Genomic DNA, 26,491 nt, shown 5'->3' with positions numbered 1-26,491 from the left:
TCAAAAGAAAGCTGGAGTAGCAATTCTCATATCAGACAAAATAGACTTTAAAACAAAGACTATTACAAGAGACAAAGAAGGATACTACATAATGATCCAGGGATCACACCAAGAAGAAGATATAACAATGTAAATATTTATTCACCCAACATAGGAGCACCTCTATACATAAGACAAACACTAATAGCCATAAAAGGGAAAATTGACAGTAATACAATCATAGTGGGGGACTTTAACACCCCACTTTCACCAATGGACAGATCATCCAAAATGAAAATAAATAAGGAAAAACAAGCTTTAAATGATACATTAAATAAGATGGACTTAATTGATATTTATAGGACATTCCATCCAAAAACAACAGAATACTCTTTCTTCTCAAGTGCTCATGGAACATTCTCCAGGATAGATCATATCTTGGGTCACAAATCAAGCCTTGGTAAATTTAAGAAAATTGAAATCGTATCAAGTATCTTTTCTGACCACAACACTATGAGACTAGATATCAATTACAGGAAAAAAACAGTAAGAAATACAAACACATGGAGGCTAAACAACACACTACTTAATAACCAAGAGATCACTGAAGAAATCAAAGAGGAAATCAAAAAGTACCTAGAAACAAATTACAATGAAAACACGATGACCCAAAACTTATGGGATGCAGCAAAAGCAGTTTTAAGAGGGAAGTTTATAGCAATACAATCCTACCTTAGGAAACAAGAAACATCTCAAATAAACAACCTAACCTTACACCTAAAGCAATTAGAGAAAGAAGAACAAAAAACCTCCAAAGTTAGCAGAAGGAAAGAAATCATAAAGATCAGATCAGAAATAAATGAAAAAGAAATGAAGGAAACTATAACAAAGATCAATAAAACTAAAAGCTGGTTCTTTGAAAAGATAAACAAAATTGATAAACCATTAGCCAGACTCATCAAGAAAAAAAGGGAGAAGATTCAAATCAATAGAATTAGAAATGAAAAAGGAGAAGTAAAAACTGACACTGCAGAAATACAAAGGATCATGAGAGATTACTATAAGCAACTATATGCCAATAAAATGGACAACCTGGAAGAAATGGACAAATTCTTAGAAATGCACAACCTTCTGAGACTGAACCAGGAGGAAATAGAGAATATGAACAGACCAATCACAAGCACTGAAATTGAAACTGTGATTAAAAATCTTCCAACAAACAAAAGCCCAGGACCAGATGGTTTCACAGGCGAATTCTATCAAACATTTGGAGAAGAGCTAACACCTATCCTTCTCAAACTCTTCCAAAATATAGCAGAGGGAGGAACACTCACAAACTCAGTCAACGAGGCCACCATCACCCTGATACCAAAACCAGACAAAGATGTCCCAAAGAAAGAAAACTACAGGCCAATATCACTAATGAACATAGATGCAAAAATCCTCAACAAAATACTGGCAAACAGAATCCAACAGCACATTAAAAGGATCATACACCCTGATCAAGTGGGTTTTATCCCAGGAATGCAAAGACTCTTCAATATACGGAAATCAATCAATGTGATACACCATATTAACAAATTGAAGGAGAAAAACCATATGATATTCTCAATAGATGCAGAAAAAGCTTTCCACAAAATGCAACATCCATTTACTATAAAAACCCTCCAGAAAGTAGGCATAGAGGGAACATACCTCAACATAATAAAGGCCATATATGACAAACCCACAGCCAACATCGTCCTCAATGGTGAAAAACTGAAACAATTTCCACTAATATCAGGAACAAGGCAAGGTTGCCCACTCTCACCAGTGTTATTCAACATAGTTTTGGAAGTTTTAGCCACAGCAATCAGAGGAGAAAAAGAAATAAAAAGAATCCAAATCAGAAAAGAAGAAGTAAAGCTGTCACTATTTGCAGATGACATGATACTATACATACAGAATCCTAAAGATGCTACCAGAAAACTACTAGAGCTAATCAATGAATTTGGTAAAGTAGCATGTTACAAAATTAAAGCACAGAAATCTCTTGCATTCCTATACACTAATGATGAAAAATCTGAAAGTGAAATTAAGAAAACACTCCCATTTACCATTGCAACAAAAAGAATAAAATATCTAGGAATAAACTTACCTAAGGAGACAAAAGACCTGTATGCAGAAAATTATAAGACACTGATGAAAGAAATTAAAGTTGATACAAATAGATGGAGAGATGTACCATGTTCTTGGATTGGAAGAATCAATATTGTGAAAATGACTATACTACCCAAAGCAATCTACAGATTCAATGCAATCCCTATCAAACTACCACTGGCATTTTTCACAGAACTAGAAAAAAAAAACTTCACAATTTGTATGGAAACACAAAAGATCCTGAATAGCCAAAGCAATTTTGAAAAAGAAAAATGGAGCTGGAGGAATCAGCCTCCTGAACTTCAGACTATACCACAGAGCTACAGTAATCAAGACAGTATGGTCCTGGCACAAAAACAGAAAAAATATATCAATGGACCAGGATAGAAAGCCCAGGCATAAACCCATGCACATATGGTCACCTTATCTTTGATAAAGGAGGCAAGAATATACAATGGAGAAAAGACAGCCTCTTCAATAAGTGGTGCTGGGAAAACTGGACAGCTACATGTAAAAGAATGAAATTAGAACACTCCCTAACACCATACACAAAAATAAACTCAAAATGGATTAAAGACCTAAATGTAAGATTGGACACTATAAAACTCTTAGAGGAAAACATAGGCATAACACTCTATACATAAATCACAGCAAGATCCTTTTGACCCACCTCCTAGAGAAATGGAAAGAAAATCAAAAATAAACAAATGGGACCTAATGAAGCTTAAAAGCTTTTCCACAGCAAAGGAAAACATAAACAAGATGAAAGGACAACCCTCAGAATGGGAGAAAATATTTGTAAATTAAGCAACTGACAAAGGATTAATCTCCAAAATTTACAAGCAGCTCATGCAGCTCAATATCATAAAAACAAACAACCCAATCCAAAAATGGGCAGAAGACCTAAATAGACATTTCTCCAAAGTAGATATACAGATTGCCAACAAACACATGAAAGGATGCTCAACATCACTAATCATTAGAGAAATGCAAATCAAAACTACAATGAGGTATCACCTCACACCAGTCAGAATCATCATCAAAATCTCTACAAACAATAAATGCTGGAGAGGGTGTGGGGAAAAGGGAACCCTCTTGCACTGTTGGTGGGAATGTAAATTGATACAACCACTATGGAGAACAGTATGGAGGTTCCTTAAAAAACTAAAAATAGAACTACCATACGACCTAGCAATCCCACTACGGGGCATACACCCTGAGAAAACCATAATTCAAAGAGTCATGTACCAAAATGTTCATTGCAGCTCTATTTACAATAGCCAGGACATGGAAGCAATGTGTAAGTGTCCATCGACAGATGAATGGATAAAGAAGATGTGGCACATATATACAATGGAATATTACTCAGCCATAAAAAGAAACGAAATTGAGTTATTTGTAGTGAGGTGGATGGACCTAGAGTCTGTCATACAGAGTGAAGTAGGTCAGAAAGAGAAAAACAAATATCGTATGCTAACACATATATATGGAATCTAAGAAAGAAAAAAAAGTTCATGAAGAACCTAGGTGCAAGACGGGAATAAAGACACAGACCTACTAGAGCATGGACTTGAGGACATGGGGAGGGGGAAGGGTAAGCTGGGACAAAGTGAGAGAGTGGCATGGACATATATACACTACCAAATGTAAAATAGATAGCTAGTGAGAAGCAGCCACATAGCAGAGGGAGATCAGCTCTGTGCTTTGTGACCACCTAGAGGGGTGGGATAGGGAGGGTGTGAGGGAGGGAGACTCAAGAGGGAAGAGCTATGGGGATATACGTATATGTATAACTGATTCACTTTGTTATAAAGCAGAAACTAACACACCATTGTAAAGCAATTATACTACAATAAAGATGTTAAAAAAAAATCCCATCTACTTCTATTGATAGAGATGTTGATGTTTTCCTATAACACTTTGTAGAAAGTCTTGTTTAATATTTGCTGACACACAGGAGCTTCGTAAATGCCAAATCCATTCAATTAGGAAGAAAAAAGATAACAGAGAGTAAAAATATCTTGACAAAGGTCCAAAAAATATTTAAGGTTTTGCCCTGAGTCATTCTGTTCTCTGTTCCTCTCTTCTATCTTTGGATAATTATGAAAAAGAACTATGATAGCTTCCTGTGAGTATAGCTAACTAAAGGATATTTTTAAGAGAGATGTACATGAATGTATAAGGCAATAGGTCTTGCTTGTTTGGGGTTCATTTAGATTTGATTTTACTTTAAGTTCTTTTAAACAGCATGGGTCTTTCATCTCTGAGTTGACTCCTTCAACACCCTAACAGACCAAACTTTTCATCTGAAGATTGTTTTATCATAAAAATTGTGCTAAATTTAGATTCCTCTCAAGTTCTGTATGTTATTTCACAGTAAAGGTGCAGATAAATACCTAATCATCACTGTGGGGTAATTGTGAGCTAGACTGACTATGAAAATAAACTTCTCTATCCCTTCCCCACCTCCCCACTTTCTATAATACAATGGTCCATCTGTGAGGTAAGAGGGACTAACTCCACTTTAAAACAGAAAATAATTTTTAGCCACTCATGTATTAGAAAAAAAAAAAAGCTGTAAAATAAATGTCAAACTGCTTAGTCATTTCTTTCTTAAAATAATTGACCTAAAGTTCAGAAAAGGGCAAGAAAGACAAACTATTAGGCACAGTAAGAGAGGGATTACATTCAACAGCAATTTTCTTTTAAACATTTTAAGTATTTCTGATATGTGCAAGAGTTTCCCACCCCCATAATAATTTCTCATTCAATAAGTCAAATTTGATTGTTTTAGTTATTGCACAGTATTTGGAGAAAATGTTCATATATATATCTTCTCTCTCTCTCTCTTTCTCCCTCTCTCTCTGTTGTGAATACCAAATCATTTCAAAGATGATGCATCTTTTCAAAAATCTACTTCTTTCATCTAATTCTACCTGTAGTAATTTAAGTCTTAGTGTAGAGTTCCCTCTACCTCAAGTACTCTATTACTGTTTGCATTAGGGACATCCAGCTATGGACAAGGTTTCTTTAGTTCCAGTTTGGTTATTGAGGTCTCAATATTTAAAACATTGCTTCTGAATCTGCATCCCCTCATTCCTAGGGATTTTTGACAATATTAAGGGAGAGTTATGAGCATTACACAATGTTTAATAAAGCTCTGTGAACTCTGAAGATTGTCTAGAACATTTAAGTTCCCCTAATATGACCTCTAATCAATTATCAAATTACACTCTAAGTTTCCCAGACAAGCCAATATGAACAAGTGGTCAATCTAAAATACTGCTACAAAGGATGTGACTATTTTTTCTCTAAACTGTTTTCATCTTGTTTTTGAAAGACTTGCGATGAAAGCAAATTCTACAAAGCTGAATAAATATAACAAGATAGGAAATGTCCTACAGCTAATTGTGCTCCAAATAAAAGACATATGTCAAGAAAATTGTCACATTCTATTACATTTTTGAAGCTCTATATAACAGTTAGCAAAGACTGGCTGAAAGATGGCCTAGGAAACAACATCCCTGGAAGTCATCCCCTGTGAAGTTGAAGGTAGTGAGGTGGGTCTCTTCTAGCTTCCCTCTACGCACTATACTATTTAGCATTATACTTCCTCCTGTTGACTCCACCTCCTGCAAATCCATGGGCAAGTTCCTAGGAGGTTCTTAACCTGGCAGCTAGCTATAGGCTAGAGGGGTTAGGCATAATTAACTATTCCTTACTATGAATCCACTATATTTCTTTCCAGAGCATTAATTCAGACCCAGGTTATGCCTCTCTGGGCAGTGGCCAGAAGAATTCAGACCACAGAATACAGAGAGCATAAGGTAGTAATAACTCTATTCACCCAAGCCACTTTGCCTGAAAGGACCCATTCACCGCACTGAGAAGGCCTGAGATGTGACCAGAAGGTGGGGCTTGCTAGACTGACTGCAACATTTCTCACCTCCTAGAACGGTATCAGGCCATGGAATTCTCTATAAATCAGGAGAGTTATTGAGAAACAGTTCGGAATACCATTTCTACATGTTACTGCAAGCACTGTAACTCTCTCTAGCTCTTGAGTTGATTTAGGATTCTGGCAGCTTCATAAATAATGTGTTTCTAAACTTTGTATTCATTTCACTGTTTTACATTAAAGAGAAGACCTAGAAAATAAGTTTAAAAATATACCAAGAATTGGACAAAAAAATTCAGATTTCAGAAAAATGTGTTAACTGAAAATTCATACAAATATTTCACTTTGAGAAGATGAAGGATAATGAAGGTGATAAATTTAGGTATATTTTTACCTTAAGGTTCTTAATTTATAATTATACATTTCACATTCAAACACAGTATGATATTTAATTATTTTATTAAATTATATTAACAATTTGAGGTTATAATCAGAAAAACTAGTTGGTGATATTTCTCTGCAGCTGATATAAGGCATCTCAAACATTCCGCCAGCAACATTATTAATACAAAGTATTTTTTTACGTATTATCTAAGAGGTAAATTTCTTGATGTGGGAATGGTGCTTTGTCACAGAGAGTGACAGTCTTGTTGAAAGTATTTTTTAGTTGCTTTCCTCATTTTACATGCCTCTTATACATGTCCTTATACAGTTCCATCTTGGGCCTCAGTATAGTCTCTGAACACCTTCCTTCCAACTCTTAAACCACATAGCTAGAAAATCTGATTAATCTCACGGGTCATGAGGTATATTTTGGTAACTAATAGAAAATTAGATTTCTAAAAATTAGTGGACATATGCGCCTCATAAACTTAGTTGAGGATCCTTAAGCCTTGAAATATCTTAAATACTCAGCATAGGTCCTGGCCAAAGCTTACAGTCTTTACCAACAGGAAAATGTATTCATTCACTCAACACATCTCTATTGAATGCCTAATGTATGCTGGCACCTTGTTTGGCTCTGTTCCAGAAAATTTTTGAGAGACATCTTAAGAAATATTAAGGAACAAAAAGGAGCCAATAAGAAGTAATAATTTAAACGTGGAAAAAATGATCAGAGAATCTATACTCCAGGTTTAAGCGGATTACTTTGAGGAGCGGTAAGTAGAAGGAATTTAGAAACCTGCCCCCTTCTTATTATTTTCACTGTGGAGTGACCATATTTTCAGCTCCTGAGGCCCTTTATGAGAAGCTGTGGGCCTAGACGCTTGGAGATCTCTGTGAGTTGCTTTCCCTGTCTTTTCTCCTCCCCCTCTGCCCCCTCATCCGGGTTCAGGACGGAATCAGCTGGAAAATTCAATTACTCACCCCCTTAATGTCAGCTCCCATACATTTCTTTCTCCGCCCGCCTCAGTGTGCAGTTCAGCTCTTTAAGAGACAAGCCTCTGAATGAAGCTAGCGTAGAATTTAAACATTCAGGAGAGAAACCTGTCAGTTTCAGACCTCGAAGGAAAGCTTCCCTATAAGATCATGGGTTTTGACCTCTTGGGTCCCTCCATCTCACCTTCATCCCTTTCTTTTAATTCTCGGTTTAAAAAAAATATTAAAAATTCTTTTCGGAGCAGGCAAAGCAATGAGTCCACTGGTTCCACGTCTGCTATAAGAAGCAGATTTTTGCACAAGGATAAGGTTACGGCTGGCAGCCCAGAACTCCAGCGGTGTGGCGGATCAGACGCTGGGCTCCTCCCCTCCCCCGCCGACGAACGAGAGGCTAACAGACGGGTGCAAGTAGACAAGTAGCTGTTTTTATTGAATACAGAAGCTCCTTGAAAACTCTGTGGACTCCGGGGCTCTCCTGCAATTCCTTTCATTCCCAAAGTGCTGGAGCCAAGCACGCGTCCCCCGTAACTCCCTCCCATTTCTTCTCGGGGATTTGGGTAGGAGAAGAGGGAGGAGAGGAGTGGGGAGATGGGGAGGGGGGTGGTTGGTGGGCTGGGCTTGCAGGGAGACCTGATTCTTGGGCAAAGGAGAGGGGGGCGGGCTCGGGGCTGCCCGCGAGGCGTGTGATTGGGTCTGACCTTCAGCGGGCTTGTCAGTTTCGCCCGGGGTAAGGGGGGCGCGGGAGGGGAGTGGGCGGAGGAGGGGGCTGCCCAGAGCCTCTCGTCCGGCCCACAGACGGCATGAAGCCTTTAGGGGCACGCAGTCCTCACAGATTTTTGGTTGAAGCCCCTCATCTGCCTTCAGTCTGAAGGCAGGGCCCCGCAGAGGACGGATCGGAGGGTCCCGACCAGCGGGGCCGACCGAGAGGGAGAGGAGGGGGCGAGAGACAGGAAGGAAGCAAACCATCAAATTTAAAGAAAAAGCCCTTTGACTTTTTCCCCCTCTCCCTCTCCAATGGCTGTGTAGCAAACACCCCCGACGATACCTTGGAAGGGAGTTGGTCTGCAGTCGCGTTTTCGTGGGTTGAGTTCACAGTTGTGAGTGCGGGGCTCGGAGATGGAGCGGTGGTCCTCTAGGTGGAAAACGAAACGGTGGCTCTGGGATTTCACCATAACAACTCTCGCACTGACTTTCCTCTTCCAGGCTAGAGAGGTCAGAGGAGGTAAGAAATAATGGTTTTGGGGAGGTGGGAGATTGCTGTCTTTCTCATTCTGTGCCCCTCCCCCCCTTCCTTCTTCCAACACCCCCCCCCCCAAAAGAAACAATTCTCTTAAATCCAGATTGTAGCTGCCATCAGGTTGGAAGTGAAGACTGGAGAGAGAGATGGATGTAGGCGGGACAGTAATGGGAGAAGAGGTAGCAGGAAAAAAAGATCTGTCAGGCACAGAGCCTGCTGAAATGCCCTTCACCACTTTCCAGGGGCTTTGAAGAGAGGAAAAGTATTACCATGAACACAAGGGCAGTTGTACAAAGCTTTTGTTTGAGGAACAGTCCTTAGACTGCCCTTTGAACACATCTTCTGGTTTCTTCAGATTCTAACTAATGGAAATGCTTTTTTAAAGGTGAGCTGAGGAGAAAATATAGGGAAAGTGTATAAAATGAACCTTGATGAAGTTCTCAAGCTGTTTTAGGGATATGAGAGAAAGCAGGGGGCCTGAATCTTGAAGACTGAGAGCACTGTGTGTGTGTGTGTGTGTGTGTGTGTGTGTGTGTGTGTGGCATTTTGAGGAGATGTTAAGAGGAAAAAGTGCGAGATTATAAGAAATGGATAAAGATGGGAAGAACATTTTTCCCGGGAATTCAGCCCCCTCCTCCTCCTGTGACCCCTCCCACCCCCAACTTCTTCTTGCAGGTTGGACGTGCAGTTCTCTTGGAGAATGATGAAACTCGCCAAGCAAATGGGGTGGGGGTGGAGGAATAGGGATTGGAGGGAAGGGGAGGGGGCGTGGGGTGGGATGGGAGGAGAGAGGTAAGGAAAAGTTCCTACGTGGCACCACCAAATATTCAATGACCAGACCTGCTCGGGAGACTGCAGCCCTGTCAGTACCCAAGGAGGGAGAGCGACTTCACTCCTCCCCCCCCGCCCCCCACCGCCTCCTCCCTCCCCTTCCCCCGCCCTTTCCCGCAAAGGCATCTGGCTGGAGCGGTCCGTTAGGTGCTGTAGACACGGCTGGCGGGAGGACTCCTTTGGAGTTAAGGGAGCCCAAACAGCTTAGAGTAAAAAAGCAAGCTTTGTCAGGAGTGCGCAGAGAAGTGGGGGGTTAAGAAGGAGGGTGGCGATGATTGGCTGAGGGAGAAAGAAACTGTCAACCCCAAATGCGCAGGCTTTAGCGGAAACCTGAGTCTGACCCTGTGGGTGTCAAGATCTGAGTTCTCCCTAATGGGAGTTAGCGCTCCCGGAGGCCGAACTCTGCGAAACCAGGTCTGTATTTCTTCCCCACACTTTGTGATGTTCACCTTCCTGAGTAGCGGGCAGTGGTGGATTATTCCTCTGTGACTTTTCCTGGAGAATACAGTCAGAGCCTCATTAGGACTATATTTGAATTTTGAAGTAAGTTATGCTAATTACGTGGATTCATTCATTTCTACATTTTAAAAGATAAATAGTAGAGTCTTGAAAGTGGAATCCATCAAAAATTTGTATTTTACCTTTGGTACCTGGTCACCAGCTGGATTGGTCAGTTCTGTCAGCAGGTCTGCCCTCTGCTGGTTTTATTTATTATTTGGAATTCAAGCAACTGTGTTAGTAAATCAGGCCTCTTAAAATCCTTCTAAGTATATACAGTGATGCTGAAAAAGGACACTCGATTAAGGAAGAACAGATATGCTGTTTCTTTCTGAGCTTTTTCAGCTATTTCTTTTGTTCAAACATAGGAAAAAGTATCATAGTGGCAGCTTTTTTTTTTTTTTTTTTTTTAATGTGGAAACTAAGACTTTCTTCAATGAAGACAGATGCACTATAAACTCAAGAGACGTTATCATAGGCATTCAGGGGTTATTTCACTGAAGATGTTTCATTTTCACACTGGGACTTCCTTAAAGCTCTAAGGAGATCAGAAAGATCAAATTTCTACACGTGTGATGCATAATTTTTTCATTTAAATGTAGCTGCATACCTAAAACCCTTTTAAACAAACATCTCAGTACCACATCAAATAAATGGTGGAAAAAGAACCTTCTCTATTATTATAAAGCCATCTAATGTGAGAAATAGCAAACTTTAAGGATAATATGTTGTTTCTGTTTGTCATTTTTGATGAAATGTCTTGAAAGTTATATGGTTATTTGGATCTTCATATTGTAAGATTTGGTATTTGTTTCACCAAGTTACTAGGTGCTTATTGCTTAGTGGGAAGCTACACATTTTAAACCTACTCTTGTAGTCATTCTTTGGCCCTTAATGAACTTCAAAAAGGAAATAGTATATTATATATTAGTGCTTTAAAAGGAAACACTAGCCTGAATCCTCTCACAAGGGGAAAATAAACTCAATGTCTAGCTCTCATACTAGCCTTCAGATTTGCAATTGATGTAACAATGAATAAGTTCCTAAATAAGGTATTATGTACTTGCATTATACTATAATTTATTGATTTCACTGAGGCGCACTGGTGTGATTTGGTTGCTAAACCAAAAGATAATTTAAAACAGCCTATTTTCATCTAAAATTTGTATTTGTTGGATTAAAAACACTAAAGCCTTAAAAAGTTCTGAGTCATAAAAAATTGTACTCTAAAAATGTGTAGTTAGGATCCTGAAGCATCTAATCTTACAGAGAAAAGTTCTTGGAGTGAATGAATTAAAAGAAAATTTATGAACAAACACAGTTATATTATTTTACTTTGCAAATCCAAACTCTGTAACTTGGTAATCTTTAACTTACTTATTTAAAATTTTAGTATTTATTATGATTTAGCATAAAAGAGTAAGCATTATTTTTTATAATATATTTATTTGCATTAACTTCAATTTCATGATTCATATATTTGCTTATGGTTAATATAAATGTTTTATCTCATGAATTTATGAATTTCATTTTCAATTAATTCATTACTTATTATAGGTAGAACCTGAGATTTACCTGGAATTTATAGTGACTATAGCCTGTGACTGTGTTAAGATAGACAGTTTTAAGATAGATGGTTTTAAGCGGTTTTACAAGGAGTTAGGCTAAATTGAGTACGAAGGAAAAAAAATATCTAATTGAATCATTTTCCACTAATTAAGATGGTATTCAACCTTTGGTGGTTGAGCCAGTACTGTGCCTTGCAAAAAGTTGATTAATTTTATGAAGAACTTTCAAAGCTTGTCAGCAATTGGTAGGGAGCCCTGCTGGAGTGTTTTGAGTCTCTGGGATCAGCAGGTGAAATGGTGCTGGCTTCCAGAGTATGTGCTAATCCAACTTTGCAAAGAGATCAAGTTTGTCCCTGTGGTTACTCAATCAGAAATCAGTTAAAAGATCAGATATGCTTCTGATGACAAATGCAATGTCTTCTATGATTATTAATATTGCCTTTCTATTTGTTTTTTAAATCAAAATGGACAAAGTCTGTAATAAACAATAAAGAAAAATAGGTATCTTATGAGAAGCATCTTCCTGAATCTTTTATACAGATAACCTTAGTTTAGGTGGCACATATATATTCAGTTAATTATAGACACTTTCACAAAATTGTCTATTAGTTTTGAAATTAAGTTTATCAATATCTTAATGTGACAATTCACTTTATAATTAATACTTAACTAGAATCGACTTTATAAAAATCACTCTCTAAGAGGTACTCTCAGAGTTTTAAATAAAGTTATGAAGTTGCAAAACAAATGTATATACCTAGATAAGATGATTGCTTATGATTTATTTAATTAATTTTTAGCTTCTGTGTTTGCCTCAATTTGTGACTAAAATTGAAGGAGCACATTATTCAAGTTATCACTAAAATATAGCAAGGCAAATATGAGCCTCTTTTCAGATTTGTGGATAGGATTTCTTACAAAAAACCTAAGTAGTCGCCTTTCTTTTCTAAAATTTTGCTTCTTTTCTGAGACAAATTTCTCTTCACTCTGGTTAATTTATAGAAGCACTACCTATGTAATGATAATGAATGGACTTGAATCAAGCTTGGGTGAGAGTGTGTAATAAAAAGCTGAAATTTTTCAAAGGAAGAAAAGGTGTTTAGATTTTTTAAAGAGAATGCTTGAGATAGAAATTCTTATAAAAATTGCATCTTTATACTACCTTCTCACTTTATTAACGAGGAAACTAAGGCACAGAAAATTTATTAGCTGAGTCCTCTTTCTCAAAAAAAAATATTCTTATAATAGTCAAGGTTTTTCTAATGAGTAAGGTGAAGATTTGCAAGAGTGATAAAAATATCTTTAAATAACAGTAGTCTGAGACAACGGAATAAACAATTATTACTTAACGTATATGTATTTATAGAATATGGAATGACCAAACATTACTTAAATGTACATGCTGGAGTTTAAATTAGTGAGAAGATATATTAAGCGAAAATGACTGATTTAAAGAAAAACAGGAAATTATAGAAAGCATTTAAAAATTCCTCAAAGTCCCAAGTTTAGAGAGAGGTAATTTGTATTGTTAATATACCTAATTATGTGATTCTATAAGATTATCTGTATCAAAGTAGAAAGCACAACAGTTTGTAAAATATTTTTTGTATACATATCTTGCTGGATTAAGAACATAGTTTTTTATCCTCTCTAAAGTTACTAATGGAGGACCCAGTACAGCTTCGAATTTTCAAGAAGCTAAGAAAATTATATATTTATTTCAAATAAGGCAAGTAGTGTCAAATTTCTATGCTTTTCATGTTAATTTTAGATTGATTGGGTGATATATATTATAGATAATTGTCTGGCTTTTATTAATAAGTCAGATAATAAATTGAGTTTTACTTGATATGGGTTATTTGTTTAATAGATAATTTTTTCCAAACAAGTGGTCAACTTTGACAAAAAATAAGAGAACACTTAGTAGTGCAAATTCTAACTCAAGTTTTTCTTTTAGATTGTCAAAGTGTCTGAAATCACATAAATACCTTTTACTTCAGGAGTAAATGGACAGTTAATTTGTAGGGAAGTACTCCCTCTTAATGGGCTACCATGATACGTTGTGCTGGCAACCACTACGGTAGAGCTAGTATTTCAACCAAATGAAGTGTTTTCCTCTCTTTTGGGAAATGCAGTATATGTCCTTAGGGTCCTGAAGAAGAAACTATGGAACTTAATATTTATACTCATGGCTAACTCTAACAATTTATATAAATATAGGGTTTTATAAATATTGAGCCAATCCTATCATTTTATATAATTTTTAGTGATGATATTTAAGTATTTGAAAGCCAGAATCATATTGTATCCTAAATACACTTTTCTTTCCCATTTACCTTTGGAGAAATAATTAAGTGCAGTTGGTCTGTGATCATTAGGAATTCAGGGCAATTGCAGAGTGGGAGCTGAGGGCTGATTTGCGTTTCTGCTTTTACTACTCCACTTCCTTCGTTTAATAGTGGGGAAATGTGACCTGAGCTGGGTGTGGTGAGAGGAAACCAAACTTTCTTTTGTCTGTTGAAGTTTTGTTCCTTAGCAAAGAAGAAAGAGAGGTATGCACAGGTGCTATAAAAAGTTGCAGCGCTCCCTAAGTTGTCTCACTGAAGAGTACATTTTAAATTCAGTTTTCAGGTATACTAAAAGTATACTATAACAAATTTCCTAAATTTTGACTTTTTCTACTCATTTCTTTTGCAATTTAATCCAGAAACTAAGGGGTTTTGATTTTCATTTAACTGCCTTCTATATTCTAATGCATCTAATATATTTATTTCTCCTTTCAAAACCCTAATATGATTTTATTTTTATAGATAATCTTGGGTTTTGTTTTGTTTTTTTTCTACTTTCAGTAGTGTCAGAACTCAACATGAATAATACTATCTGGTAGAGAAGATGAAAGTCAATTTTAAAGTGATTTAGTGAGTAGTATCTATCAGTTGCAGTCTTTGGCTTACTACTGACTTGGCTAGTGGTTCTTTAGACATTGGCTGATCACCAGACCTACTGTTATCTGGTAAAATAAACTCTTTGCTTGCTGTGCATGGAATTAGAGACAGTGCTATTAATTTAGGAGAAAGAACTCAGAGAAAAGAAAGGTTATCATATTTCAGAGTAAGAGACCAGCTTAAATACGACTTGACAATTGAGAACTAAAACAAACCTGTGTAAAAGTGCTTTAGCACAATCAACTTTTGCAATTCCCTCAAACCTTCTTTTTTTTCCTTAAAAAGCATTTCTTTCTTATTTTAACCAAATTTAATTGCTCTTGAATGGCCCTGTACTGTACAGGCAAATGAAGGTCCCTATTCATAGAACTTGAGCGCATAGGGTGTCAGTGGAAGCTTCCTTCCTCTGTCTGACTGGTAAACTCACATCCGGGCTTAAACGAGCGAACCTTAGATGGTATGAGGTGGTTGGTTTTCCTTCCTCACTCAGATTTTCACAAACAACTTCCCAAAAGGATGCCTGCCAGAAAGAGCAGTAGCTGCAATTCCTGACAAAACTAATGAGAAGCTCTAGCGCACTTTCCTACTTTGTGCTCTTGGATAGCTCTGCTGAGAAAGAACCATAAATATTAGAGTGGTGTTTGCCCTTAATTCTCTTTTTAGACTAACTGTGGAGGACAACCTACTACTTGCTGTCACTCTTTGAATGCTGATGAATCTTCAAAATACTTCACTGGTTTTGAAGACAAAAATTATTGTCCAAATGGCCTAGCGTGGTGTAGAGTGCCCTTCAGGATGTGGCCCTTCTGTACATCCAGGCTCAGGATCAGCCTTTTCCCACCTGCTGCCACCCCACTCCCATTCACCCTGCACTTCAGGCATGTTGAACCTCTTGCCCATATTCTCCCCTATCTTTGAACACACTGTTCTTTTTACCTGGAATGTATGTTTCCTTCTCATCCATCTCGCAGATGCCTTCTCATACTTCAAGATTTAGCTCAAGCTTCGTACTCCAGGCAGATATAATAACAAGCTCTCACGCTGAATGCATGCCCATTATGTACCAGGTCCTGTTGTAAGCACTTTTTTGTATAAAATATCATTTCATTCTGACAATTGTCCTGGAAGTAAGCTAATACTAAAATCTCCATTTTACCCATAAGGAAATTGAAAAACAGAGAAGTTAATTATCTTGCTTAAGACCATACAACTACTATGTGATAGACCTGGGATCTGAACCCAGGCAATCATGCTCCAGAGACCTTGCTTTTGATCACTTGCCCATGTTTACTGTGTATTCTTAATGTTTTTACACAGCCTTCGTGACTTTGCTTATGATTATGGTGCCCTGGGGCCTAACATTAATGCACAAATCATGCAGCTGCACCACAGTGAATATCATGTAAATTGTGTGAATAACTTGAATGCCACCAAGGAAAAATATAAAGAGACTCTCATTAAAGATGATGTTATAATTCAGGTAGCTCTTCAGCCTGCACTAAAGTTCAGTGTTGGAGGACCTGTCACCCTTCCCATTTTAGGGACAAACTTAAGCCCTAATGATGGTGGAGAACCCAAAGGGGAGTGGATGGAAGCTAGTAAATGTTACTTTATTTCCTTTGACTGATTGAAGGAGAAGTTGACAGCTGTATCTCTTGGCATTCAAGGTTCAGATTGGGGTTGGCCTGGTTTCATTAAATTACAAGGACACTTACAAATTGCTGCCTGTTCTAATCAGGATCCATTACAAGGAACAACAGGTCTTTTCCACTTTGGGAGATTGGTATGGTAGTATGCTTACTACCTTCAGTGTAAAAGTGTCAGATCTGATTATCTAAAAGCTGTTTGGAATGTAATCAACTGGAAGAATGTAACTGAAAGATACATGGTTTGCAAACAAACAAACAAACATGCACACACACATTATAATTATTCTAAAAATTTCTCATTTATATGTTAGCCTTTCTCTAGGAGTTGCTGGAGGGTAATGACTGTGATTTAGTTTTATTTCTTCCCCTGGTGTCTACCAACATGCCAGAATGCACAGGATATGATATAGTCACTATTTAGATTACTAATTATCTTCTGACTTTGCTCAGCAGACTGGAACAAGGTTAAAATCTAGTTAACTTGGAGTGGTGTGAAGTGACCTCCTCATGTCATGTTGTTAGCAGTAATTAGATCTCGCCTCCCCCCTGTTTTTTACTCATTCTCTGAAAGTGAATGAGTTGCGACTTCTTTCTGGCTTTCTTCATCTGGAAAATAGTTTTGCACATTCTCTCCAAAGATATCTTTAAATATTTGAAGCTCTTGATTGACCATATTACCTCTAAAACTGTAGTTTGCTTTAACATAGGAATCTGATCGAGAAAAATACCATATGAAGTTGTGTTTTTGCTTTGACAGCAACATAAATCATCATTTCATTTGTCTACATGATTTCAATTTGTAATAAGTAAAAGTAATAATTGGGAAATTTCCTCTCATATATTCATTTTTGAAACCTTTATTTCAGTTTTGCATCCTATTAAGGATTGTCTGATTTTGCTTAATGACTATTAGGAAGAGTAGCCTATCTACATTTATTGCTTTATGATTATTTTACTAAACTAGTTCTTTTAGAGAGCAGTTTGCATATTACACATGTAATTATTATATTAGGAAGTACCATCTTTAAGCAAGGAGTATGTAAAATTTCAAGTGCTTAATAAGGTTAATAGTCTGTAGGTGTAGAATTGTTTTTGATGAAAATTATATGTTTTTAATATTCTATTCCTATCCATTGTATGTTTTAGTTCCACTAAAATCATTAGGATGGATGTCTTTATCTGCTTTATTTAGTGTGTCTTAAGCACATAGATCAGAACTTATCACATAGTAAACATTTGGAAAATTTTTGTTGAAAGAGGTAAAGGTGTTGATTGCAGCTCTAATGAATTGCTCTTCAATAACCTAATTGATGATCTGAGATGGGATATAGGGTTATGTAGATCAGTTATTGCCAGTGTCTACAGAAATATATTGAACAGATTTTTGCTGATACTATTGTGATTTCCTGAAAATAGCACTCTGTTTTGCCTCCAAGCAAGCTATGATCTTCACCCTGAACACTCTCTCAATCTGCTTAGCATTGCTTTTTTACACAGAATTTAGATATTATCTCCTCTAGGAATAGCTCTTCTTAACCATGAAGACTAGGATAATTGACCTTGTATAACATCCAAAAGCACACTGTACTAACTCCAACTTGAATACTCATCATAGAATATTTTCGATGCTAAAATGAAAGCAGGGACTGCATCTTTTTCATCTATGTAAGGATTTCTGGCATCTAGGTCTAGCACCATACCTAGAGCATAATAGATGGCCAGTAAATATTCATAGAATGAATTAACGAACTCATAAGCAAGACATTTTCACTAAAGTCAAGAAGACGGGGATACTCAGTCCTGGCTTGATATCACAATCATTTTCCGTTACATCCCTATAGATATTAATTGAGTAGATTTTGTGCAGAATCCAAGCACAGCTGCTTCATAAGGCTCTACATATAATTTTGATGCACAACCAAGGGTTCATGAACCTTCTGTAATAGAAAATAAATGTATACAAAGATGAGGATGTGCCTAGCTTGTTTAACAGGGTACTGGAAGTCAAGCGAAAGGTTATCTGCTATGTGGAAATTATTTGATACATACCTTATTGCCAGACAGAAGTGGCTCTGCAAAAAACTGATTTAAGTAGATCAACTGATTATGACATTGATAATGTTTTTTAAAAAAATCCTCCTCTCCATAGCATGTGATAAACTAAATGCCAATAAATATTGCTCTTCTCCACATTAAAGTCAAGTCGTTGTAATGAAAATATAATTTTAGTTTTATAATAAACGTATTTTAATAGCTGTGACCACTTATAAATCAGAAATGCCATACTTTTCAAATATCACACTCTCAACTGGTGTTTGTTCTTCCCTCGCCGTTCTCAAAGTTGTGATACTGTTTCTGCTTTCGACTTTCAGTTCATATATGCTTTTGATGATATGAGAAAGTTCAGGATTGAGGTTGTTTAATAACTGAGAAAATTAAATGACTCTCTTCTATGTGCAGTCACTATGTTAGATGCCAGGACTACAAAGATGGTTTGCCAGCCTCCATTCTCATGGAGTATGTGTGTTACTAGGAGAGTGCTGGAGTTGGGGATGTGGGCAGGGGCCACATAACACAAGACCATATGGGTATAGTTTTCTGGATAGAATAGATTCATGCGACTAATTTAAAAGTACAGGGAGGCTGCTAAGGTGGCATGGTCAGTGCATACTTTGATATCTATACTTACTATGTGGTTCCAATTGGTTGCAACTATTGGATCCTCTGACAAATAACCAGGGAAGTAGAGAGCCACGCAGCTTTTTCTGGAATAGCCAACCCACTGTAAAGTCACCTGGGGTTCTCAATGATAATTAGTACAGTTAAGTCACACTTGATACGGAGTTATGGCCATTATAAAGTTGAAAAATATATGAATGAATAATCTTCTTATTTTATAAAGGAGTATGTTAAGCAAACATGTACACATTTATAAAGTCTATTATGAGACAAAGTTGCCTAACATTTTTAAACCTTAAAATGTGATTTTTTTTGTTATTAAACAAATTATAGCATGTTTTAGAACATAAAGTGTAGATAGTGATTTTTGTTTCTGAAGATTAATATATTGGACCAGGGTCTCTATTTTGATTATATGAGAGAATAAAATATTTATTATAAGCATTTTTAAGTCATAATGATTTCTTTCAGGGAAAGTTATATCAAATGGCATTTAAAAAACATATCATTAATTGAGTTAGTTATAGTTTAAAATAATATTGATAGGCTGTCAACTCCCAAAGTTTTATTTTTATCCCAAACCTTGCCCCTGAACTTCAGACTCATAGACTCACTCAACTGCTTATTCAGCTACTTCCAATGGCATTATTAAGTCATCTCAAAATTAGCATGCCCATAACTGAATTGCAGAACTCTCCTCCGGAAATCCATTCCTCTCAGTCTTCCCCGTCTCAGTTAATGGCAACACAATCAGTCATGATGTTTGAGCTAAAAAACTTGGAGTCATCTTTGGCTCGTTTTCTCTCATACTCCACTCTGATCTGCTCTGTCTCCAGAATATATCCATAATCTCACAAAGTTCTTCATCTCTCAGTCCAAGAAAACAATATCAACAAAATTTTACCTCTAGAAGACTGCAGTTGTTTCTCTGCTCTCTGATTCCACTCCAGTGCCCCTAGAGTCTGTTCTCAACACAACAACCACAGTCTTCTGAAAAATTAGTTGGTTGATGTTCTTCCTCTCCCCTTAACTGCCAATGGTTTTCCATCTCATTTGGAACAAAATCCAAACTTGTTGAAGATCCCACAGGACCTATACAAGCTGCCTTCAACATGCCCTCACTCTTACTTCTCTGACCTCATCTCTTATACCCCTTTTATTTCCTTTGCAGGAGATATATTTGTCTCCTTGCATTTCCACCAATGTCTTGGGTCAACTCCTATCTCAGGTTCTTTGTACTTACTGTACAAAGAACTGCTTACAATGCCATTCTGTAAAAATATCAGGATAGAGGAACAGCTTATGCCTTTCTAGAATTTACTCAAGCATCATCTTCTTATTGAGGCTTTTCGTGTCTTTCTTATTTTATATTAAAATCCATATCTCCTTAACCCTCCCTATACTCATTCACTGATTTATTTTTTCTCCTTGGTACTACTCAAATATTTGTCATTTATAAAAAGTAATGACATTTAAATTAAATGTTGAGATTTTATTTTAAGGCTTAATATAAAATGTAGAATTAGATAATTTTGGAGTACAAATATTGCCTTAAATTGTTTGGGCAGCTTCTAAGCCATATTTACCCAAATAATTCCCGTGGCTTTTCATTTCATTTTACCTATTTAGATATAGTCAATAAGACAGTAAAGCACTTTACTTATTTGATAGACACCATACACATTGATCCATTTGTCTTAAGAGGTTATAGTTGTCTAGAAATGGTAATGGGAGTTTGCACTTTATTTTACTGGTTTAACAGAACAATGAGGCAAGACTTGTAGTTACCTAGAAAGTAGAGGGGAGATGTTCCCAACTGAAGACCTAGACAGCAATTACAGATTAGATATTATCAAGAAAAGGTAAACACATGTTGCTATTCAAAGCAAATTCATTTATTATTCCTAATCAACATTAAATCCGGGATTCTGTGTTTTATGGATTTCTTTTAACCACTAGATAGGTCAGAATTAGAATAAATCATGAACATTTGGACGTGAATACAATTGATTTTGATGGGAGTCATGTTTTTCCATTAGTTACACTTCAGAGTATTTTACTATGTATTTTTTTCCCTGATCTTTCCAATTTTGAATTTCACTGTGTAACTGATTTAAAAAAAAACAACAACTGGTATTTTCATGGAGCTGTAAGGAAGTACATTTACATTTGATCATTGGTTTTTATTTTCTGAAATGGTAGTACCAATAGGTTTGTAGGTATTTGGATTGGTAAAATTAACTGTAAAATTCCTAAAACTCTAGGCTCCTGTTTTATATCATCTTCACCCATGGCTTTCTCAATTTGATGTTTTTCTTTGTTTGAATATCAAATACTCATTTTTTCCAAGAAGCATAAGAGACTGCTTCTCAAAAACCTGAGCCTTGAGATGCTTATATTTATTTTATTCTTTTTTTTTTCTGTAGGGAAATATATACTCTAAACATAGGTTTAAAATGGCAAAACATTTAAGTTTATTTAAGTTTATTATAGAACCCCTTGGGGAAAATGTAGTCTAAAACCTTCCCATACCCAGGAATATTTAATGTAAACTATACATCTATAATCTTATATACTTACAATTTACTGATGTAGTCAAGCAGTTCATTTCTCCCATTTTGCACTTGTTTTGACTACAATGGTTAGATCGCAAAACACAGACAAAAAAGTTTGGTAATTTAAGCCAAAAATAGTTGTGTAGAGACTTAGGACACTTAGGTGATTTATATCGACATTATTTGTGCCATATAGGCATTTAAAGATGAGCTTTCACACCTTTTTAAATATGGGAGAATTTAGGTCGATATGTTTTATTTTCTAATACTTCATGTTAGTTTATAATACAAGATTTGTATGTGGCATATGTGGGTTTGAAATAAATGAAGGAATAGTATCAGAGGAAAGACAATAAAATATTAGTTTTTAATAAAACCTTTTAATAAATAATATATCAGGGTTAATCTATAGTTATATCAATGTCTATGAGATGCAAAGAAAAAATTATTGAAAAGGAAAAAATTGCAATGATATCAGTGTATTAATGTCAAGTTGTGCTACAGGGTGGTAATGGAACAGTGAACATGATAGCTTAAGCTCTCGAAGTTCCAGGAAGCCTCCTGGGGTTGTATGTCCCTAGAATAACATAAAATCATGCTGGAGAGATTGCTAAGCATTGCATAATCTTCATGGATGATATCTAATGGACCTTTAGAGATAGAAAACTGTTCAGTCTTCTACTCGACTGTAAAGAGATTTCCCAAGGTAGTCAGAGGAAATGGATAACAGGAATCTAGTGAATTATAGCTCTGGGAAAACACTGGTGGCACTCACTGGGACTGTTAGAAATGTTCAGAAAGGTTAAAATTTTGATGAAATAGTGCTTTCAGGTATTATTTTTATTGAGTGCTTAGACACTATCCTCAGAGATTAAAATGCCTTATCTCATTTAATTCTCAAAATTTGGTTAAGTTGAAGAAACTAACTCTTAGAGGAGTAAGTAGCTTACCCAAAGTTATACAAATAATAAATACCAAACTTGGGTTAGAAGTTGTGCTGTTCCAACTGCAGAAACTGAGTTGTTAATTGTTTTTTATACACTTGTCATATCCTACATTTTAGATTCTTTATTAAGGGCTCTTATGATTTTGAAATATAGCAGGGTGTTGGTAGTAGTTAAATTATAACAGTCACTTCTCTCTCATTTTTTCTTTTGCCAGTCCTGCATCCCACTACTACATAAACACAGTAGCACTCCTGGTTATTTTATACTTATCTAGAGCAGCAAAGCATTTCATAACAGGGTGGAAGATGATTTATAACTCTGTGCTTTATTTTGTTTTTATTTCTGTCTATAATGATGTGCTTCATGTATGACCTGTGATGTGAGGTACAAGGTGAGGATAAGTGACTCCCTAGTAGTGGGGAAAGCATCTAGCATACTTTAGGAAGGTCACTTCAGACCTGTGTTCTTGCCATACCTGAATCAAATGGAAACAACCAGACTTGTCAAGGTCTTCAGGGTGCTGTTTGTAAAGGTCACTTTCAAACCTTTTTTTCTGAGACTAATAAGAAAGAAGCTTCAACTCTGAGGCAGTATGTGGCTGCCCATTTACTCACTTATTCATTCATTCATTAAACATATTTCTCTTGATTTTTTATTGTGTGTCAGCCGCTATGTTATTTATGAATACTACAGTGAACATCAATAGTGCTGATGTTTGCTGTCAGAGGGTTTACAATCTATCAGGGGAGGCAGGCATTAACCAATAAATTACAAGCTTAGCAAAAAGAGAGAGAGAGAAAGAAATTAGTGGCATAAGTATGTAACAGGGAAATCAAGACCATAATTTAGACATACACCGTGGCTGAGAGCACACAGCCTAGAGTGAAAATGAGATAATTAAGCAAACAAACAAAATAGAGCATGGAGTTAACCAAGGGGGTATATGGGGCACTTGGGATCATATGAAAGGGTCACATAACCCAGCCTGGGAGGGATAAGAAATGATTTCCTGAAGAAAGTCATGGCTAGGTTGATATCAAAAGATTGATTAGGTCTGAGTTCACCAGGTTTCAACCCCAGCTACCCATTAGGCTCATCTGGGAAATGTTTAAAACATGTGAATGCCTGGGCCCCATGCCAACCCAGACATCTATATGTTTTAAAAGCTTGCCAGGAGATTCTACTGACAGTTAGGGTTGAAAAAAACAGTCAACTATCCTTAGTCAATTGATGAAGGATTGAAAAAAATCTCCAACAAAGGGAATACAGTAAATTTTAGAAACTGAAAGAAGTTTATTTCAGCTGAACCATAAAATTTGGGGTTGAGGGAGCACTTAGGAGTTAGTGTAGATGTCTCACTTGGAGTTTGTGGCTGTGAGTGTCCATGGCGGAGATGTGATTTTTCTCAAGAAGGCCTCAGCAGCCATGATGCCCCCAGGGAGACTTTGAACATCTAAATTTATTCCGTATTGATGTCTTGTCAGGACATGACTAGTTCCATTTTCTTGAACTCTGTAGTGTCTTGTATCTGTGCTGTCATATTTGATATTTCTATCACCTTCCTCTTCATTGATGAATCTATCATTCAAGACTCAGCTTAAAAGAACCACATGGTAGATATTTTAGCCTTTGTGGGCCACATGGTCTCTGTCAGCTACAGAGCTCTGTCCTTGTAGTGCAAAAGCAGCTATGGACAATATATAAATGAATGGCTGTAGCTGTATTTACAATATAAACCTTATTTGTGGAGACTGAAATTTAAATTTCATGTAATTTTCATGTGTCATAAAATATTATGCTTCTTTTAATTTTTTTTCAACCGTGCAAAAATGTAGAAACATGCTTATTTCGTGTACCATACAAAAATAGACAGCAGGAGGTCTTAAACCATAAGCATAGTTTTCCCAGCCACTGTTCTAAGGCATTGTTACAAATACCAACTTAGTTCTCACAAAAACTCTAATAGGTAGATATTTTTTATTATTCTCGTTATACAGATGTGGAAACTGAGGCACAAAACAGTAAAGTAGCGTGCCCAAATCACACAGATGCTAAGTGCCAGAGGTGGGATTCAAACCAGTCTGGCTTTCCAACACTGTGCATTGCTGCTTTATCCTACTTACTGGTCATGGGAGTACGTGAAGAAGTTTAAAGGAGGAATTAATTAGAGACTAAACAGTCAAAGCATTGGGTGACCTTAGAACAATAATTTAAGTAGACGCTGGAGGCATGAAGGAGAAAGGATTAAAGACCTGGGATAGACTAATCAATGAATGAATGGAGGTGTTTAAGAGATCAACAGAACACAATAGGAAAGACATATTAGGCCCTCACAAATTTTCATTTCAAGACCAGAGAGCCCCATGGACTTCAGAGGAAGTTGCTTTTATATGTTTCACATGATTGTGTTTCACGTCTAAATGATATTTTATATAGTCTGTGTGTGCGTGTGTGTGTGTGTATACCTGTTCTCTTCTAGTTTTGGAAAAAAGTCAAGTGTAGGCAAATAATTAAAAACCAAGTGTGAAAAGCACTATCACAGAGGTGAGTATTTCTAACCCAGCTTTGGGAGATAGGGAATGCTTTCAGGAAGAGATTGCACATTAATTATATCCTACTTATTCCTCAGAACAGGATTTATAAAAGCTCAGAGACAGGAGGAGGAACATGGTGGGTAGTCTGTGAAGTCTGAGTCCAGTATGGCTAGAGCACTGAGTGAGGAAAGAATTAAGGGGTAATGAGATACAAGGATGGAGATGCAGTAGCATGGAACTGGAAGAATATGTGAGTGTGTCCAGATCATTAAGATTTTATATGCAAGGTATGTGCGTACCATCTGGAAGTTAGTTGGGTTCTCGGAAGGAATTTAAGCAAAATGACTTGAGGCGTGGAGTTTTGGAAGCTCATTCAAGCTGTGGTATGCAGATTGATGAGAAAAGGCATTGAAACCAATTAAATGGCTATTGTCGTAATGCACTGAGTCTGCTATCCTATTTTCCCATTTAATAAACAAAAAAATATGCAATAAAAGGCAGGAAAAATATTATTGAACAAATATTGTGCTGACTGGATACTTCTGAAATGAGAATCATAATCTGTGCCATAAGGATTGGCGACATAGAAACAATTAAAATATTAGGGACATTTAGGAATTGCTTTGAATATCAAAATTACAGTTTTTTAGATATATCGAGTTAAGCTATAATAAATTACTGCTTTTAACCTTTAAACTGTTGAAGTTCAGTTAATAAAATATGAAGAATAGTTGCCCCCCGTGTGTGTGTGTGTGTGTGTGTGTGTGTGTGTGTGTGTATAAAACCATCGAACCCATGTTATCAGAATTTGTTAAATGCTATAATTATGATATCAAATAAGAGGCAGATTTCAAAGTGACTTAATTTATACTTAGTTTACTTGAAAGGAAAAATCTTTAAGACTTGATTAACTGAGTTTTACATTTTTGTAACTTTATATGACTTTTTAGAAAAAAAACTATTTGCAATCTTTATTATATATCCCTATTTCTTGATAGTTTTCTGTAGAGTGAATTTTTATTTCGTATCATATGTCTCTACATAGAACTTTGTTTAGTCTTTAAAAATAGAGCCCTTATTTTGAATCCTGTAGAGGGAGTGTGTTTTTATCACATTGCTTTCAAAGTAGGAACTAACAAATGTGACAAAACCTGTGCTCCTGGAAAAGGTCATCCTGTTAAAAGATAGTTTGGAGAGAAGGAAAGGTGTGGTCCATTTTATGTATTATTTACTGATATGCAGTTGGGGCTGTGACCATGGGGCTGCAACCTTTTCTTTACAGAAGGATTACAGCCTTCATAGCTGTGTTCTTGTGGATCCTGGAGTCTTTACCCTATTCAGATGTACTTTTGCTAATGGCTTCAGAGCAAGAAGATAAGATAAAATAAGCAGATAAGATGCTGTGCTTTTAGAAACAGTCTACTTCAGAGTAATTTATCCCTGAAGTGTGAATTGAGTTTAATTTAAAGCAAATATAAACATCAGGAATCAATGAACTGGCTCAAGATAATCTTATATATTATATTTATGTTTTAAGTTACTTTTCACAGTGTTTTTATTTATGGGCTATAGCAATGAAGGTGATGAAGTGGAATGAACCTAGATTTGATTTTGCACAGACTTTAGGAGTATCCATAGTTTGCTTTCTGGTT

The 26,491-nt window shown here is 36.4% G+C and overlaps 1 protein-coding gene and 1 pseudogene across 1 annotated transcript in view; both read left to right on the top strand.

Moving 5' to 3' along the window:
- Positions 1-8,169: 8,169 nt before the first annotated feature.
- COL11A1 (collagen type XI alpha 1 chain) overlaps positions 8,170-26,491 on the top strand; it is a 208,150-nt gene continuing 189,828 nt past the window's right edge. The window contains exon 1 of the mRNA XM_036823722.1: positions 8,170-8,618. Coding sequence (XP_036679617.1) covers positions 8,513-8,618 — 106 coding nt within the window. The 5' untranslated portion in view covers positions 8,170-8,512. The remainder of the gene's footprint in view (positions 8,619-26,491) is intronic.
- LOC118900500 lies at positions 15,794-16,372 on the top strand (annotated as a pseudogene).

This window comes from Balaenoptera musculus, chromosome 1 (genome assembly GCF_009873245.2).
Source record: "Balaenoptera musculus isolate JJ_BM4_2016_0621 chromosome 1, mBalMus1.pri.v3, whole genome shotgun sequence".
In the NCBI taxonomy this organism is placed as follows: domain Eukaryota; kingdom Metazoa; phylum Chordata; class Mammalia; order Artiodactyla; family Balaenopteridae; genus Balaenoptera; species Balaenoptera musculus.
The sequence above is the reverse complement of the archived record's forward strand: the minus strand, read 5'-3'. Positions and strand labels throughout refer to the sequence as shown.